We start from the raw sequence: 18,291 nt of genomic DNA, 5'->3' as shown, positions 1-18,291 counted from the left end.
AAACAACTGAAAAGAGAATACTTTTGTAATACCTTTTTACATCGCGATGACCTTGGGGTCATTCAGATGTATTGCTATCGCCTAGATTTCCATTATGTAAATTAGTTTTGGGTTTGTAACCGATCTATAAACATGATAAATATGCGCACATAAACGAATGCAAAATAACATTCCTTATCGTTTGATATAAATACATCTCTTCAATGAATACTGATAAAAATATTTTTGTTTACAACATAAATTAATAATATGAAAATGTTTTGTAGTTCGATATATATATATAAGTAAAAAATCATTGATAATATCAATGCAGACGTACCGAAAAATTGTGTTAAAGCATGCGGAAGAATATCTCAGAGAACTTTTTGCGAGGACCGGTAACTCTGTATTTGTTTTTGCGGGAAAATATGAATGCCTACTCGTATCCAATCTTAGAAAAATCGAATTTTTACAGAAAAGTGTCCACCATGTATACTGATTTGTATCACTACAATATAATAGTTATTATGGTGAAGTTGAATTTCCTGTCATTTATTCATCATCCACGCACGAACTTGTCTCAGAAAAAAATATATCTCTGTACATTAACCTCAGTTTCAGGTAAAGAGATATGTTGTTTTTTTCTGAGACAAGTGCTTTTGACCATCCTCAAGAACTTGTGGTCATCCGATGTTCAGTACTTCAGTACTTTGATTCATATTGAATACTAAAACTTTTTAGATATTTAGACATATTAATTAGATGTTCATAATATCCACTTGACATTTTATCATATGACTTCTGTAGTTAGTTATGAGTCTTTGAAGCATGCTCACAAAGGTTCTTTTGTTGATATCATTTTCATACTGGCCAAAACTTTTTTTTTGCTTTGACCAGCTTTGGAGGAGATATTTTCAAAGAATTGATAAAAAATAACACTAGAAGTTCAGTTTCTAGCCCCAATCATCATGTCAGGCATTGTCATTACTAAAAACCATTAAATGTCTTCTAATCTGAGAAACAATTTCGACATTTAACAGAAATCTTTTACTTATGATACTGACGATCCACCACAAAGTAATATAAATAGAACCATACAAATAGTAAGCAGATACATGTTCTCAGATACCATCTCCCATATAAAAAAAATCACATTATGAAAAAAATGAACCTATTATGTGTTCCTCTCCTAGCTACAAAATGTATCCAAAATCAAAGATGTGGAACATATTCTATCATAATCATTTGGTAATTAATGCAATTAGTATCTCTTCCATGCCCGTGTTGAACATAAAAAACTAAATATTAAAAAAACAACACCCCTAATGCTCATGTTGGTTGTCATTGTGCAACACAGTTAATACATAGAAAACATAAAACATAGAACTCCTTTTGTCATATAAAACACTGTCAAACATCCAATCATACTATCCACACTGATCTGTGTCCACACTGTGTCCACACTTGTATATTTGAAAAATATTGAGGTTTTAGAAAATATTATCTTCGTAATGCTAAATAATTCATTCAAAATAATATTTGAATAAACCCACAAAAACATAATTTTATTAGCCCGAAAAAAATCTTTTCTGAAATTTACTTCAGTTCTCGCAAATTAAATTCCAGAGGCGTTCTCTTTATATAAAACAGTTTCTATACAGTACTGATATTTTGTATTAAATAAGATATAAATTCATTGAAAAAAAGCATAATTAAGACTACTCAGAAAAACGTAATCAGATACAAGTAACATAAAGTAATTTCCTTACAGATCTATTATTCCCACTTACTAACAAATTGGCAAGAATCAAATGAAAACAAACAAGGGAAACAAATGAAACTAAGCAAAAAATGAAAAAAAGATATATTACGGAAAATATTTATTTATTAAAGCTACAAAATCAATTTGAACACTAAGGCATACATATCTTTCAGGCAAGCATTTGTACTGTTACTCTATATAAATCTATAATCATATTAAGTCACACCGGCGGTTAGTATAATTCAGTAACGATACTAGAAAGAACTTAGTACTAAGGTTATTTCCAAACTTTCAAAGCTTATTTTAAATTAATTGAATCAGCATTAATTTACAATTTCTGAAATCGTTTTGCTCAATAGAATGTTATGTTACTTGTCCAAACAAAACATAATGGACGCTACGATGGCAATAATAGCAGCAATAATCACAAAGGCGAAGGCAAAATGTAGATTATCAGTTTCAAGTGTTGATGCTTCTCCTCCATAGATGCATACTCCAATCAGGATAAATGCCGCTGAAATTATAAAATTTCATAATTCAATAACTACATTACAATGTACATGTTTGATTCATTATAATTCGTTATTTTGATTGGCTAACAGCAATCTCGCGTCATTTTGAAATTAACGTTCGTTTCAAAATGAAATGTAACATTCATGATGACACGAGCTTCCACAATAAAGTGCACAGGTAAAAGAGAAATCTCGTTTTCATGATCCTAGCAAAAAATGTAGTAAGTATTGAAGGCTACTTTTAGTAATTCTAATAGGGTTGTAAAGGCGTTGGCCGTGCGCACACTTTTAGAATGAAGCGCGGAATAAAGCACTTCCCCGCTTCATACAAAATGTAGTTCGGTCAACGTTTTCACACCCCAAAAAGAGTTACAAAAAGAAGCATTCAACTCTTATATACAGTCCGTGTATTTTAGTATATTTGACGTGTCTTGTATCGCACATATCCCTTCCGGTTAGTGAATCGAGTATGCAGACTGGATCACTTAAAGTACTTGAAGTACAAGCGACAGAGAAATAGGGTCAATAATATGAAAAAAATAGCTAAAGAAAATTTTGAAACTAATTTAGGCCAATGATTGTATCTTAAATGCACTAGAAACAAAAGAAATTTGCTGTTTTGTTTTTTGTGATTTTTCGAATGCTTTTGACAAAGTTTGGCATATTGGTTTACTACATAAAATGAAAACATATGGCATTGAGGGAAATCTTTTAAATTGGTTCATTAGCTACCTATATCAAAGAAAACAAAAGGTTATCATTAATGAATCATCCTCTACTTTTTGCAATGTTTCAGCTGGTGTACCCCAAGGATCCGTTCTTGGTCCTTTATTGTTTATCATATATATTAACGATATTGCTGAACAGTTAACTTCTTTATGCAGACTATTTGCAGATGACACTTCATTCAGTTACTCGGGTCATGACGAGGAACTTATACAATCAGTTGTTAGTCGTGACCTGAGACAGCTGGATGAATGGTCAAGAAAGTGGCTTATGTCTTTCAATCCTGAAAAAACAGAAATTATGATGTTTTCATATAATGAGATACAAGACCTTAATTTTACTATGAACAATAAAAAAAATACCAATTGTGCGATCTCATAAGCATCTAGGGATTACATTTAGAAGTGACGCAAAAGGGAACAACCATGTTGAAAATATATTAAATAGACTAAGTGTTAAAAAAACATCTGAATATACTGCGAAAACTCAAATATCCACTTAGCCGACAAAATTTGGAAAAATTATATCTAGTATTTATTAGATAAATTTTTGAATATGCAACTGAAGTATGGGACAATTGCGGAAAAGGTTATTCAATTAAATTAGAACATCTACAACTTGAAGCTGCACGAATTGTAGCAGGTTTGTCTGTTTTCACACATTCTGAGACTGTCTTAAAAGAGGTTGGTTGGGAAACTTTAAAGGAACGAAGAAAAAGAAGAAAACTACAGTTATTTTATAAAATTCAGAATAATAATGCCCCTGAAAATTTATGTAGCTAAAATTCAAAGTACAACACAATATCCCTTGCAAAATGGACAAGATATCATTTTACCATTTTTCAGGCTGACACTGACTTCCCAATCATTTATCCCATCAACAATTAAACTTTGGAATAATTTGAACATATCAGTTCGAAATGTAGACTCGTTATCAAAATTCAAAGTAGAATTAAAAAACCACGACATTCGAAATGAGAATCAATCTAAACATTATTTATATGGTCCAAGAAAATTGAATATAATATTAACCCAATTTAGATGTTCGGCATCCTTCTCGAATTGTGACTTGTTTAGAGCTAATATTATATCTGATCCAACATGTAAATGTGGTTTGGATATTGAGGACATGCACCATTTTTTCTTTGATTGTCCTTTCTATCTAAATGAAAGGGCTATTCTTTTTAATGGTCTCAGCTGGCTTCCCGAAGGCTGCGAGTTGGATTTAAAACTATTGGTTTTTGGAAAAGAAACTCTTTCCTATGATCAAAATGTGCAAATTGTTAAACAAGTATTCAATTTTATAAAGAGATCAAAACGATTCCTCGTAGTATAGTATCAACATAGGTAAAACGCACATCCTCATCATTATCATCATCATCCTAATCTCTGTCGTTCTTTCCTCATTCCCACTCCTTTTTTCAGTATAGTTTAGTAATATTTATGTTGTTTATATTATATGATGCATGCTCACGTTCAATTTGTATTGTTATATATATTGTATTGTGGAGAAGACTTTATAAGTATGTTTTACTTGTGTCTGATCCTTTTTTGCTTTGAGCAAATAAAATATGTTTAAACTAAACTGGATCACTTTATCTTTATTCCTAATTAGTCATGTGATATACATTTTGTAAGCTTCACCATTCAGTAACAGTATAAGATATGCGTACTTCATCATCTATGATTTTTGTCCCTTTTTTGCCTTCATATTTGCAACTTGCTGTTCCAGTCGCATTATTGGTGAATTAAGGACATAAGCTAAAGCTTGCCTTTATGATATTTTGTATAAACGTTAACAGTTCGTGCACATTTTGTTTTTCAAAATATCAGATTCAAAACAAAAACAAAACAAAAACTCATCAAACATACAATATATTCGTATTTTAACACTGGTGTCGTACTCAAAGCGTTTGAAGAATTCATATTTATAGCCAAGTAACTCTTTCAATTAATTCCTAGTGTCAATAAATTTACGGTACATATGTGAATTCAAAACCGGAACAGACCAGTAAAGGTCGTCATCTTGGCTTAATTCTCGGATTTTCATTATACTATGTCCTATAAAAATAGAACACATGCCATGGTGTGTTGTTCACAACAATAATAATTTCTTTCTAAAATAATCGAACAATTACAAAAAGAGCACGGTCAAATACATACACTAATGCATGTAAGAGCATACTGTTCTGGGTATTTTGTTACTTTATTGATCTTATTTGATAAAGCTCAATATGTTTTTTTTTTTATTATTTTTACATAAATCAGGCTATTAGTTTTCTTGCTTGAATTTGTTTTACATTTGTCATTTCCGGGCCCTTGCTATGCGAGTCTCGTTGGTAATCATACCACATCTTCTTATTTTTTTTTAATTTATACAAACAATCCTTTTCATCAGTTTTAGGAGTTACAAATTATTACAGTCAATTACCTGCTGCAGCTAAGCATCCAACAGCTACCCATTTCAGAATTGGTTTATCTTTTAAGACGAATAGTTTCAATATGACGACAACAAGTGCAGCAATTAAACATAAGAAACCAATGGTCTCCATGGCTTGAACGGCTTCGAACCATGCTGAAAATAAATCATTGTAAGTATCAATGGTCAACATATTGTTGGTTATAAGATGTTAAGGAATTCAATGGGATAAATAAGATTAGATTAAAAAAGAGTCGTTGTGCAATATTTAGATCTCACATGTACCCGATTAATTGATTTGTGCTTATTAAAATCGGTATCATAAGTTTCCAATTCTATATTGTGTCTGCGACTTTGATGGTGACTGTCAGTGTCCAAAGGAATCGTCTACAGTGATTAAAAGGAGAAATTGCATTTCCATTAGACATAGTAAACATTATTCCGAGATTGCTCTGACGGCCTTCTTTATGATTTGTTTGGCTCCAGAAAATCCTTCAAAAGGCCATCAGACGTCAGAGAGTAATCTCGTTCTAAGGAAACAGTAACATGTTCTGATCTTCTGTTACTAGAATGATATCAACATTATACACCTATATTGCTTGGTATAAAGCATATTGTGCCTTATCTGTAATAAATAAAACACAGTACGTGTCTCATAATCTAAGAACTATCGTTCATATGATATTAAGAATAGTGGGTGTATCTATATTTGTTCACGTGTAAAGTTGAAGAATTTCAAAAAAAGTTATAAAATTAGTCGTGGGAGTGTATGTCTAGGTCACATGGTAATTTTAACACTTGATGTTTATGGCAATACTTTACAGGACATTTAACTTCTTCAATGAACGCAAAATCACATATTTATGTATAATTTGTTGAACGTAAAACTAGAAAAATATATAAAAATTTCATATAGGTATGAAACTATACACGAAATAGTTGAGCAATGTATTTCATCCACAGAAAAAAATACACCAATCCAATTATTCTTATTGCAGTGGCATGAGATTGAATCATCGTAAGCTGCTGTTTATTTCAACGGAGATAAGAAATGGAGATTATTTCATTCTTTTGAATTATGTTTTTTTATTTAATTCAGAATTTTTGAGAATTCATCATTAGGGGGTTAGGTATAAATCAATGGAACAGCAACAAAACAATACAAACAACTCTAAATATGGCATCAAGAAGTCAACATCCTGTCTTAAACGGGAGACAAATGGTCCGACCATATTCTAACTTCTAAGCCTCTTCAATTCAGACAGGCTGTGAAAGAATTCAACAGAGGCCATCAAAAATCTGTCATTAACGCAAACTTTATGACTGTACAAATCACTTGAGATATGGATGGACAAGCATTGAAACGTCTCGACTTAGTTCATATACACAAATACGTTGCGGAGTTAATATATTTTTAGTACTCAACTCTCCCCTACTTATCTCAAAAGGACTGAGAAAAATGAATCACATAAAATTATGTTGAGAACATATACGAATAATAAAAACTAAATGTTTTTCTTGTTCTGCTTATCTCCTGAACGAAATTACCTATCTCATCATAAAATCGAAATTAAATATCTACGAGAAATAAAGCCGTTACAATAAATAATCAAAATTATACAACATTCAATTGGTAGCTATGGGTCGCTACATTTTGTGCTCAGCTATGCGAATTTCATGTCGATATTAAACTGTATTGAATGCATGTTAACTTTGTATAGGTTTTTCTAACTGTTGAAGGCCGTACGGTGACCTATAGTTGCTACCTTGTACGTCATTTGGTCTTTGGTGGAGAGTTGTCTCATGGGCAATCATACCGCATCTAATTTTTGTTTTGATAATCATCACGTAATGATCGATTTGTTACAGTAGATGAATACTGTAAATCAAGCTAATATATCTACATTTGGTTTTATATAACAAATCCACACCAAAAAATCCGAGAGAGATTGGTCATACGGGTACAAAGTATTGTGTACTTTAGAAGTGGGTGCATTTACTTAATATGATTAAATAAATAAGGTTCCGAAATTCTAAGAAGGATTGAAAATATGCTGAGAATATGAAGAACAAATTTTAGTGTGAGGGGCAAACAGAAATTTAGAACATCAAATTATTTTTTAAAAAAAAAATCTTCTTGTTACCGAGACTGCCTCACAATAAAACTTTTTTCGGAAATGTAGTACATGTTTTAGCTGAACCCACTTTGTTTTTACTTGTGTGCCGTTGCAAGAACTCGTAAAAAACTGAAAGAAGTAAACATATTTAATTTGATCGCCGTATCTTGGTTTTAATACTAGTTTCCTAGGCTAAATACGCGGCACTTTACTTTTTTGTTCAAGTTCTGACAATTGTTAGATGAAAAGGAATATGACTCGCCCTACAAATGGAAACTTTGGTAAAGCTTTAACGCAACCAGATCACCCTATTGATATGGAGATATATCTACAGGGTTTATAGTTTTACAACATGACAGCTTTATAAAATTTACATACAAAGTGGGTTTCGAAAGGTGGTATACATATATAAAAGAGGTATAATATCAGACCACTCTTGTGATATGAAGATATATTTACTTAGTTTCAATTTTATAACTTCAAATCTATATAATATGATCATATAAAGTGACTTTTTGACTTTATAATGGTGGTATAAATATGATAATGATGTTTTGTTTAAATCTGAGATTACTATAATACATGTGTTACGGTAGTCTCAGTTTAATCAAAGTGCCAAAATCAAAAGTTGTTAAAACCTAGTAGAATTATTATAATATTAAGATAACATTAACACTATCAATTTTACTGTACCATATGCGCAATTCGACAACTAACGTAGTATCTTCAGTGATGCTAGAGGCCAAAATATTGAAAATACAAAACCTAATACAAACGTCGAAGACTCAGGACAGGTGGATGAACAAACATAGAAAAAACGTAATTGTAAAGCCAAATCAGGACAAGGAATCAGAGCTTTGCATCAGGGAGATACACTCCTTAATCTAAAATTATTTTCAAAATTTTATAGCAGCAAGTTTTAATCACACAATATTCGTATTGTCATGACAGTACCGAAAACTGGCTACTTAACTGAGCTGGTGGGACCATTAGTGACTACCAGTTCATCAGCAGAGGTTTCTAAAAAGTGTCTTATAATATTTTAAGATTGTTAGCAACTTTGCAGACAAATATATATAAGTGTGTTATTTTGCCGCATATTGATATTATATTGCAAATCGTACATGGCTTTGTTAATATTTTCTTAGAAGAAAAGCCAAAATGAATTAGCATGTATTTTTAAAAGGAATAATAACTTTAATTGTAGGCGTATTTTCTTATTCATTTATTATATTTGGATATATTATTGGGTTACATGTTCAGATATAGGACATAATAAGTGCATTACATAAGTACACATATGCATCTGTGATACTGTGAGATTGACGGTATTTTAAATGGTGCTATTTTGGAAATCAATTCAGGGGATATTGGTTCTATTAGTATTTTTTTTTTATCAAAATTCATTAAAATAGCAAGTAATTTTTCAAATGTATCGCTTGTATTCACATTGGTATCAGAAATTACATTTACTTTCAAAAGTAAGAGATCAAATTGAAAGATCAATACATATGATTGAATATTCTTTGCAGTTCATTGTATCTCAACCATAATCTGATTGATACGTTTCTATGAACATACATATACGATGACTTATCGCCAGGGGACTTTTTATCAATATGTTGATTTTATTTCTGTTACCGTGCAAAAAAAGTTAAATTATAGTGGTTTTTTAAGTATCACGTCAAAATTAATTGCGTAAAACCGTTCACCTTGACATTTCTTTAAATGCAACTATAGATGTCGAATTTCGAGGATCAACTCTTTATGGAAAACTTAAAACGCCTTCGATGGTCATATTTGGTTTGTATAAACCACTAATAAATCAGAAGCACATGAAGACTGTAAGATAGATAAATGTGTTGTTTTTTTAAATGAGATATTTATTTTCTTTTTCAATAATAGTGCATGTATAAATAAGTATGTCGATTTCATCTGCAAATATAAACAATGTTGTATGCATTTTATATTGTCAAAGGGTCAATATGATTATTTGGAAATTTGATGTAATCTCTAGCGTTTTGCATCTTCGAAACCCAGCAATTATTTTCATTTGCGCCAATTAAAATATTTGATGTCGATACAAAATTCAATGTGACATCCAACGGAATTTAAAGTTAACATTGAATCCTATGAAAATTACAATTTGCTTTTCTTTAATTTTCAGATTAAATGAAACAAAAAAAAAACATTCCGATGATAAAGTTCATTAGAAGAGTGTTACCTAGATTTACTACCTTGGTCCTGAAAAAAGTCCAATGACTTCATGGCGCCAAATAATGTGGTCATTTGATAAAATTCTATTTAAGAACAGATGGAAGAAATTGAACACAAACCATATTCTTTAGAAGGTACTTACAATATATTATTTCATTGGGTCTGATGAAAAGCATATTTTATTTATTTGATAAAAACGTGTGTCACGGTGATCGATTCAAACTCCTGGGAGTCATAGTTTTAATTCAAATTCCAGTGTTCTTAAGATTACCAATGAAATGTGTCAGATATACAAGAAAGGGGTCCCACAAACGTAACATTTTTTTTTTGTCCTGAGTTACAGTATCTTTTAACTACAGTATTGAATAGCCCAGCTTCCGAAAGGGAGTTCTTTGTTATAAGACTTTAAACATGTTTTGAAAATTGGCATGTAGAAAGGTGATGCATGTACAATTCATGATATACCTGGTTTCTATGAAAATAAACTTAAGGTAAAATATTTAGAAAGCTGTGAAAATTGCAAAATTTGGTTGAATAGATAGGGATTTTTAATTGGTGATCTGACACCTCTAATGCATGTCAATAACGGAATTTAGGTATTATTTCAAACACTTGTCGCGTGACTGGCATTATATATATCATCAAACGTCTGGGTTTTTTTTTAAACGGCAACAAACCAAGAGATACGTATCTTACGTTATTGTATAAATCTAATTAGTATGCATTGCGAATAAATCGATACCTAGAAAATGAAAATACTTCATTGATGTCTCGATATGTTCGTCAACCATCAAATTAAGTTTCTTTAAACAAAAATATACGAATAATTTTCGCCTGTCGACGGTTTATGGATTCAATTCTTTAAAGTGCACATATTAACCTTTCGAATAATTTTACTGTTGCTTGTGCCAAATGGGTATAATCATATAATTGGCAATCATACCACATCTTCTTTTTTATATATTGAAAATAGTAGTCGTTGACAAGTAATTGCATTAAATACTTTATACTAAAGGCTGATATTTGATGAAATCTCCGAGCCAATCATAATAATTTCTTTGTAAACGTACCGAGAATTTACCCTGCTTGAAAACCAACACCTAAGATGGTCATATGATTTGTTTAAACCACTCAGGTGAAAAATCAACCATGCATGAGCTAGGTCATGGTAGCGCGATTATATATACAAGTGCATTTCCAGAAAATAAGTTATTGCGTTATTTGATTTTCAGAAAATATAAAAGTGTGTTGCTTAAAAAAAAAGATACACAAAAAATAATAAGGCTATATAAATGCTGTATGCGATTTATGATTTTTAAAATAATTGGATGAACTCTCGAGAGTTTTAATTAACCCATTAAATATGTTTCATGAAATATTAGATGTAATCTCATGCAATTCATGGTTTTGATATCATTCACAATGCACATTAAATCAACACTTTAAAAGGGAAATCGGGGGCGTATCAAAATTTACTTCTGATAAAATTATCATATCTTATTTGTGTCGCTATGGTATTAATTTTAGACCAGACACTTATACCATATCATAATGATTCAAACTAAATTTATAGTATAATTACGCAAACTGAAATAAACACATACATCTATCTACGGAATAACGCAAAATTTAGGATCTCTAAAGACTCGTGTAAGTGTGTTCATTGTGGCCTTAATACGGAGCTCCGAATAGAACGTGAACAAAGAAATTACTAACATTCATTATCTATCAGCATGTTTTTAAAAAAATTTGATATGAGATACATGTTAAAACTTATCTTTATTGAACAATGTGCAGTACATAAAACATCACTCTTTATAGTAAAACCCACTCATTACTATACATTTGTCGTATTTTCTAAAGTACACTTCTTTAGCAATCATCAAATAATCAATAAATTAAAGCACACTGAAAGCAAAAAAAAAAGTCAAACGTGACATTACACATTGATAGAAGTATGTCGTACATCTGTAGAAATATATGATGAATAAGGAATAATTAAATATTAAAGAATCTACATGGTCATTCATAAGCGTTCGTTATATAGTTACAGTTTATATCCAGACTTACATTGTAGATAAAAAAAAAAGGGTGCACGCAGTTTAAAAGAAAAATAGGAGCGGGCAGAATTTGCGTTAGCTTTGTTGAAAAAATTATATGCTGAATCTTATTACATGCATGTTATTACAAAATAAGTAAATATTGTTTGATTGTCAACGAGACAAGTTCTATCCACATGAACCCAAATGAGGTAGATGCAAGCAACTATAGGACACCGTACGGCCTTCAACAAGGAACAAAACCAAAACCGCATAGCTAGCTATAAAAGGCCCCCGACATGACGAAATGTAAAACAATGCAAACGAGAAAACCAACAACCTGATTTATGTAAACAAAATCCAAAACAAACAAACAAAAAACAAATATGATATACAGCAACGAACGACAACCAGCGAAGTTTAGGCACATACAGAATGTGGCGCAATTAAACATGTTTGTGGATGCCGAACACGTCCCCTAACCTGGACTGTGGTGTAACAGCACAACATAAGAACAAAGTATAAAAATCAGCTAAAACGGATTTGAATCATCAGATCGATACAAGGCAAAAAATATATACTTACATTGTAAGTTGTCTGAGTCTACAAAGTCTCCACATGTTGTAGACGATCCGCTATCAAAACATAGTTTCCAGAGTCCGGCATACCGTTTTGTATTTAGTGATTCAATATACCACCAATAAGGAGCAGCAAAACCAATTAAATCGATCACTAACGCAACAATAGTTAATATGAAGCCTACAAAAGTAAGCATATGTATTCCAGCTATCTCCATCTTTCAATTAGTTTTATATCAAACCTTGCAGTAAATGTTTCTCGGTTACCTAAACTTTTCCTCAAAAGAAAAAAATTTCGAAATATACTTTATACTAAGCGGATGCTCCTTCGACTTTTCCCAGAACGCAAAAGCGTTGTTAAAACAAATAAACACAACAAACAGTAGCCTAGCGACAGCTTACAAATGTCAACAGAGCTAATGTATGTATTTATGCTTTAACCTAGTTCAAATCCACAGATGAAGCATAACCATTCGCTCATTGTACTAAGTTCAGTTAATAAGAAAAACAGTTTTACTATGCAAAATAAAGCGAGCAGCAGGTAATATTCAATCCATATTGGGATTCACTTTGTACTGTATGATTGACATTATACTGAATATATAAGTTGATGAAAGAAAGCATCTTAGGTAAAAACCACACCTGTATTCAAAACACTAAACAATTTTTAAGACAGCCCACAAATAACTGTGTACACAGAAACATTCACAACTTGACAGATAGTGTGGACAGCCATTTTCTTGTCAATACACGATTTTAATAATTTACTTGAAGATTTCTGAAGGTAAATTGACTTCACCTTTTCTATGATTGGACACATAAATCGTGTTTGATTGCTCATTATATTTTACAGAATATAATTTTATGAGAACATTTAACTTTGATATGGGATATATGGATATTTTTCACAAAATTGTGCATATTTCAGTCCCCGCCAAATATCTCACGTTATATATGTTCTATTTTACACCGTATTTTTGCGATACGTCAACTTCGAACTTATCAAATCTAGTGACATATTTATAGCAACATGAAGCATTCAGTTTGCACATAGTAGATACGTATCATGCACAGTTTCTTTATCAATTTAAAACAATTTCACGAAAAGATGCGAACGCTTCCATTATGTAACATTCCGCTATATAATCGTAACGAAGTTAACATTTCGTTAATATGTTGTTCAAAAATTCTCTAATATAAATCAGTACATATTTCTGTATATCCACATGCATTCTGGTAAGGGACGATTTATGATTGTATACTAGTACTTAATTGTTTACTTTTTTCATAATTTCTTTAACTTGTGATTGATGTTGATGTTTGTTCCCTACATAACATAACATTAAATCCATTACATAAAACAGCTAGGTTTTGTGTTTCAACAGTTGTAAATGAATGTTCAAGTAGATCATTTTTGCACAATTGTAATTAAAAAGTAGTTTAAATACAAGTTAATTTATTAAATGAAATGCATCATATTTAACATTTAAACGTTAAAGTGCAAATGTTTTCTATAATTTAAAATGGTTGTGGCTTTAAAAAAAATTGTAAATAGTTTTGATTTGTGAAAAAAAGGTGTGGCACATAGAGGAAGAGGTATAAATTGGATATTCATTGAAAAACGTGTTTCATTAGTGGGTCATAAAAGAATAATTTTAAAAATTTTACGTAAACAAAAGAACACAATCGGTCAGCATTGTTTTTAATTCCGAAGTTTTTGAGACGAAGATTGAATTTGATATCAAAATTACGTTATAGTCAAAAGAGGTGTCATGTAATGATTAAGAATATCAAAATTTACTCTTTCACAAACTTCATATGAATATATAAAAGTCATCAACACTTTTTAATCTTATAATTTAATAATTATGCAGTCATTAAAGGCGGACAAAATTTCCCATTCCTGTATTTATTGTTTATAGTCATTTTGATAAAGTCTACCATTATTTAGTAAAAATGGCAACCAACACTTTAAGATTCCTTTGCTGTTTATAAGTTTGTTTTCTTCGACTTGTGATTTTTTGATTGCCCCTAGGTATCCTCTCTCTCTTTTTAAAGAGGCCTTAAGATTAAGATTAAAGACAAACTCTCAAATGAAGATATGTTGGCAGTTTTTGCAGTTTTGCATTAAAACTATGAAAAACAGTAAAACAAAAATACCGAACTCCAAGGCAAATTCAAAAAAGGGAAGTCAATAAAAACTGTAAAAATTAAACAGCAAAATCAATCAACGGAACAAGTGAAAACCAGCTGCCATATTCCTGACTTGGTACAGACATTTTCCGAAGAAAATGGTGGATTAAACCTAGTTTTATAGCTAAACCTCTCACTTATACGACAGTTGTTTTCCACATGAAGTTCCGTTATATTGACAAAATCGGCTGATCAACCCAAACAGACATAATAGGGTAATGTGACAATAATTGGGATCCAGCAGCCAAAATTATGTAAACATACATCACAGAAGTATAACACAACTGACTAAATAAATCTAACAAAGACACCAACAAAATGATGTTGTAGTAGATAGTAAATTTGACAATGACGTACAAAAACGATTTTGTCGTTACATGTAATAGTAAATTGAGAAGGTCGCCGATAAAAAAAGTTTTTGCCGTTGATAACTACATACTGATATAGTATACACTTTCCGATAAAATCTTAATTTTAAGTTCTATTAAAGCAAACATGTAAGACAATGAAAATATTGATATCTGACATACAATAGTCTTATGAATATGTGATTTCAAATTTATGAAAAAAAATATATTCAAATTCAAGGCGCAAAACATATAAATTTTTCAATTGACAAAAACATGTAAAAATTGTGTGACTTTAAGTTTATCCTCTCTGTGTAAAGTTTTGTTTTGTTTTGTACGCTGGTTTTGCGTCATTTTTAATGTTTTGTTTTGTGTTGATTAAATGTACCTTTTGAAAATTTTATCATTAATACTATCAAGTTTGGTTTCCTGACCACTGCCGATATTTTTTAATGCGAACTTCACGGTATAACATCACATTAATTTTGATATCTTGCAGTCCGTTGTATATCGATACACCGGTATAGGGAGGTGCATATATTAAGAGTGCACCTTCTATATAACCTCATTTGCAAAGATCTTTTCCTCTAAAAATATGTATACATGTAGGTTAAAGCTGCAATTGGTGGCAAAATGTACAATAATTATGTTTTCTTAGATTTGTAAGTATTTCAATCGGTTGATAGATTGTTTGCTTGCTTAACGATGGCAAATATTTCTTACATGTTCAAAAGGACAACAAATTAACAATTAACACTATAAGTAGGGTCTGCAAGGTAGGTAGGTCTACCAGGATGAAGAACTTGGGACTGTCACTGGAAAATAATAAGCAGAATGTTTACCTTGCAACAGTCGCCTACATATCCTTCGGAAAGTTGTTGCGAAGTTTCCTAAACGTGTAGAAAGTGTAGCACTTCACCTACAAGGATCACGGAAAATGATAAGTTTTCTATAATATGACGTGAATAACAATTACTATAAATAATCGACATACGCCTTTCAAATCAAATACTTAATAAAAAAAGTTATTTTTATTATATAATAAATTTTGAAAAGTGTTTTTTTCTTGAATTTTTCACTTGTGAACTTAACACTTCAGACTGAAGTACTGTAAACTTTAAATTCATTAACGTCAACGGGATGATAAATACTATGAAGAGTTTTTAATATTTGTTAAGTTAGATACCCCAATGCAGAAATATAAAAGGCCCACCACATCAAATTTGAATCTTTTTGGGGACAATTAACTTTAAAGTATGAGTGTCAAATAAATCGGTCAAGCATATTATGGCAATTATGTACACTCTCAATGATATTTCAATTTATTTTATTTTCTTCCAAATTATTTCTGAGATTTTATATCTGGTTGAATTTCATATGTAATACATAAAACATTTGACAGGAATGACAAAAAAGTATTGGATTGTCAATACAACAGAGCACATTAACCAACAATAGAGACAACCCACTCCTTCGGGATAATAGGCCTTCAAAAACAACATCAACTAATAATACATGGTCACATAGTCTGACTTGGTATAGGCACATCATGTTATGGGATAAAACCCGTTTTACGTGCACACAAACAGCACCCTTTGTCTTTCTAGACCTTTATATGTCTTAAAATAATAACTCACTTTATAAAACCTGATCTATCTAGTACCAATACAAAATATACGGCACATAATTTGTTGGGTTAAGTCAGTCTTTTCATGTGCACCTCTTTTTTGCCTATCTAGACCATATGTCTTTAAAGTTAAACACCCAATACAATCCGGCAGGTCTGTACAATATGTGCTTCTCAGAATCAAGTAATATTATTATTTCTTATTAAAAGGAACTTTTTTTCGGATATTGCACTCATATGGGAAATGCATTTTCTTTCTTTCAAGTTCGTTCGATTTTAAACTAATTTATCATAATTCTATATTTCAAATATTGTAGCTTATTTTATTACACCATTTCGTAACAGTTATATATCATTTAATATTTATATCATATTGTATAGAAATGTGAATTGTAACAGTCAGATCATTCTCTGGACGCTATCTGGTATATACTTTATCAATCATTTTTCGCTATAAGACATAAAGAACAACTTTTTATTACTTGAGTCTTCAGGAAAAATTTCGAATTAATTTGTCCAGACAGCAAAACAAACAATGTAATTCATAAATCTGAATTATATTAGATTCATAGAACTTACAAACGAACTGTTCTTATTCAAATCACACGTACTTTAAATCGATAAATTATCCGTACTTTCCAATCTTCTCTTTGACGTTCCTTTGATATAATTGTTTACTTTCTACAGTCTTTAAGTAAATTTTTATTTATTTTGTCTTATCAAACCTCAAATGAAATAAATTTATTTCATTTTACTGTGACTTTTATTTCTATTAACATATGTCAAATTTGATTGGAAATAATATCGAGTGATAAATTTAGTTGAAAAGTTGTACCGAATTGTTCTCAAATGTAATAATGTTAACGTTTCGATAAAACATCAAACTTAATAAAACTAGATATTCGTAAATATTTCTTGTGAAAAAAAGTACTGTTTGGTGTTAGTAAAAATAAATCGTTATTAGAAACTGTAGAAACTGTTCGCAAACTTCAGTGTTGAACATCATTGTTACATATCAAAACATGGTAATTAGTTTAAAAGACTGTCTATTAAATCCTACAAATTATGTGCCGTATATAAATCTCTGACTATTAATGACGTCTTTACACTAAATCCATTAGAATTTGGATGTGTACTGATTGATGTTTTAGTCTTAGATGCATGATTTTGTTTAGATGTTATTGGCTTTGAACTAGCAGTCGGTAACTGTGAGTACTCTCAGATCTGTACTTAAGTGTCTTTTTGTTGTGGAGATGTATAAATACCCTGCCACGTCCACTCTGTCTATTTGTTAGATGTATTTCTGCTTTGTATCGATCTGTTAAACCCTTTTCAACTCGTTTTTATAGTTTGTTCTTATGGTGTACTGTTACACCACTGTCCCAGGTTAGGGGAGGATTGGCGCGCCTTCAAACTAGTTTAATTCCGCCTCATTATGTATGTGCCTGTCCCAAGTCAGGAGCCTGTAAATCAGTGGTTGTCGTTTGTTGCTGTGTATCATATTTGTTTTTCGTTCATTATTTTGTACATAAATCAGGCCGTTAGTTTTCTCGTTTGATTGTTTTACATTTGTCATTTGGGGGCCTTTTATACCTGACAATGCGGCAGGGTTTAACTCATTGTTGAAGGCCGTAAGGTGACCTATAGTTGTTAATTTCTGTGTCATTTGGTGTCTTGTGGAGAGTTGTCTCATTGGCAATCATACCACATCTTCTTATTTTTATATTGTAATCAGTATTGATAAACATCAGGTACATTTGTACAAATTCATTTACA

At 31.0% G+C, this 18,291-nt stretch overlaps 1 protein-coding gene across 1 annotated transcript; it reads right to left on the bottom strand.

The window, feature by feature from the left end:
* Positions 1-1,844: 1,844 nt before the first annotated feature.
* Positions 1,845-13,045, bottom strand: LOC127728161 (uncharacterized). Its single transcript, XM_052235411.1, has 3 exons — positions 12,356-13,045; positions 5,410-5,553; positions 1,845-2,255 (listed from the first exon to the last, which is right to left on the bottom strand). The coding sequence occupies exons 1-3, from the start codon at positions 12,564-12,566 to the stop codon at positions 2,110-2,112; spliced, it is 501 nt and encodes a 166-aa protein (XP_052091371.1). The 5' UTR covers positions 12,567-13,045; the 3' UTR covers positions 1,845-2,109.
* Between the last annotated feature and the right edge of the window lie 5,246 nt (positions 13,046-18,291).

This window comes from Mytilus californianus, unplaced genomic scaffold (genome assembly GCF_021869535.1).
Source record: "Mytilus californianus isolate M0D057914Y unplaced genomic scaffold, xbMytCali1.0.p SCAF_2, whole genome shotgun sequence".
In the NCBI taxonomy this organism is placed as follows: domain Eukaryota; kingdom Metazoa; phylum Mollusca; class Bivalvia; order Mytilida; family Mytilidae; genus Mytilus; species Mytilus californianus.
Note: the sequence above shows the minus strand (reverse complement) of the source record. Positions and strands in the feature narration are given on the sequence as shown.

Coding starts and splice junctions, on each gene's coding strand:
- LOC127728161 (XM_052235411.1), bottom strand. CDS start 12,566: ATGGAGATAGCTGGAATACATATGCTTACTTTTGTAGGCTTCATATTA. Junction 5,554..12,355: donor AGACTCAGACAACTTACAAT/GTAAGTATATAT, acceptor ATTTATTTTCAG/CATGGTTCGAAGCCGTTCAA. Junction 2,256..5,409: donor TGGATGCTTAGCTGCAGCAG/GTAATTGACTGT, acceptor TTATAATTTCAG/CGGCATTTATCCTGATTGGA.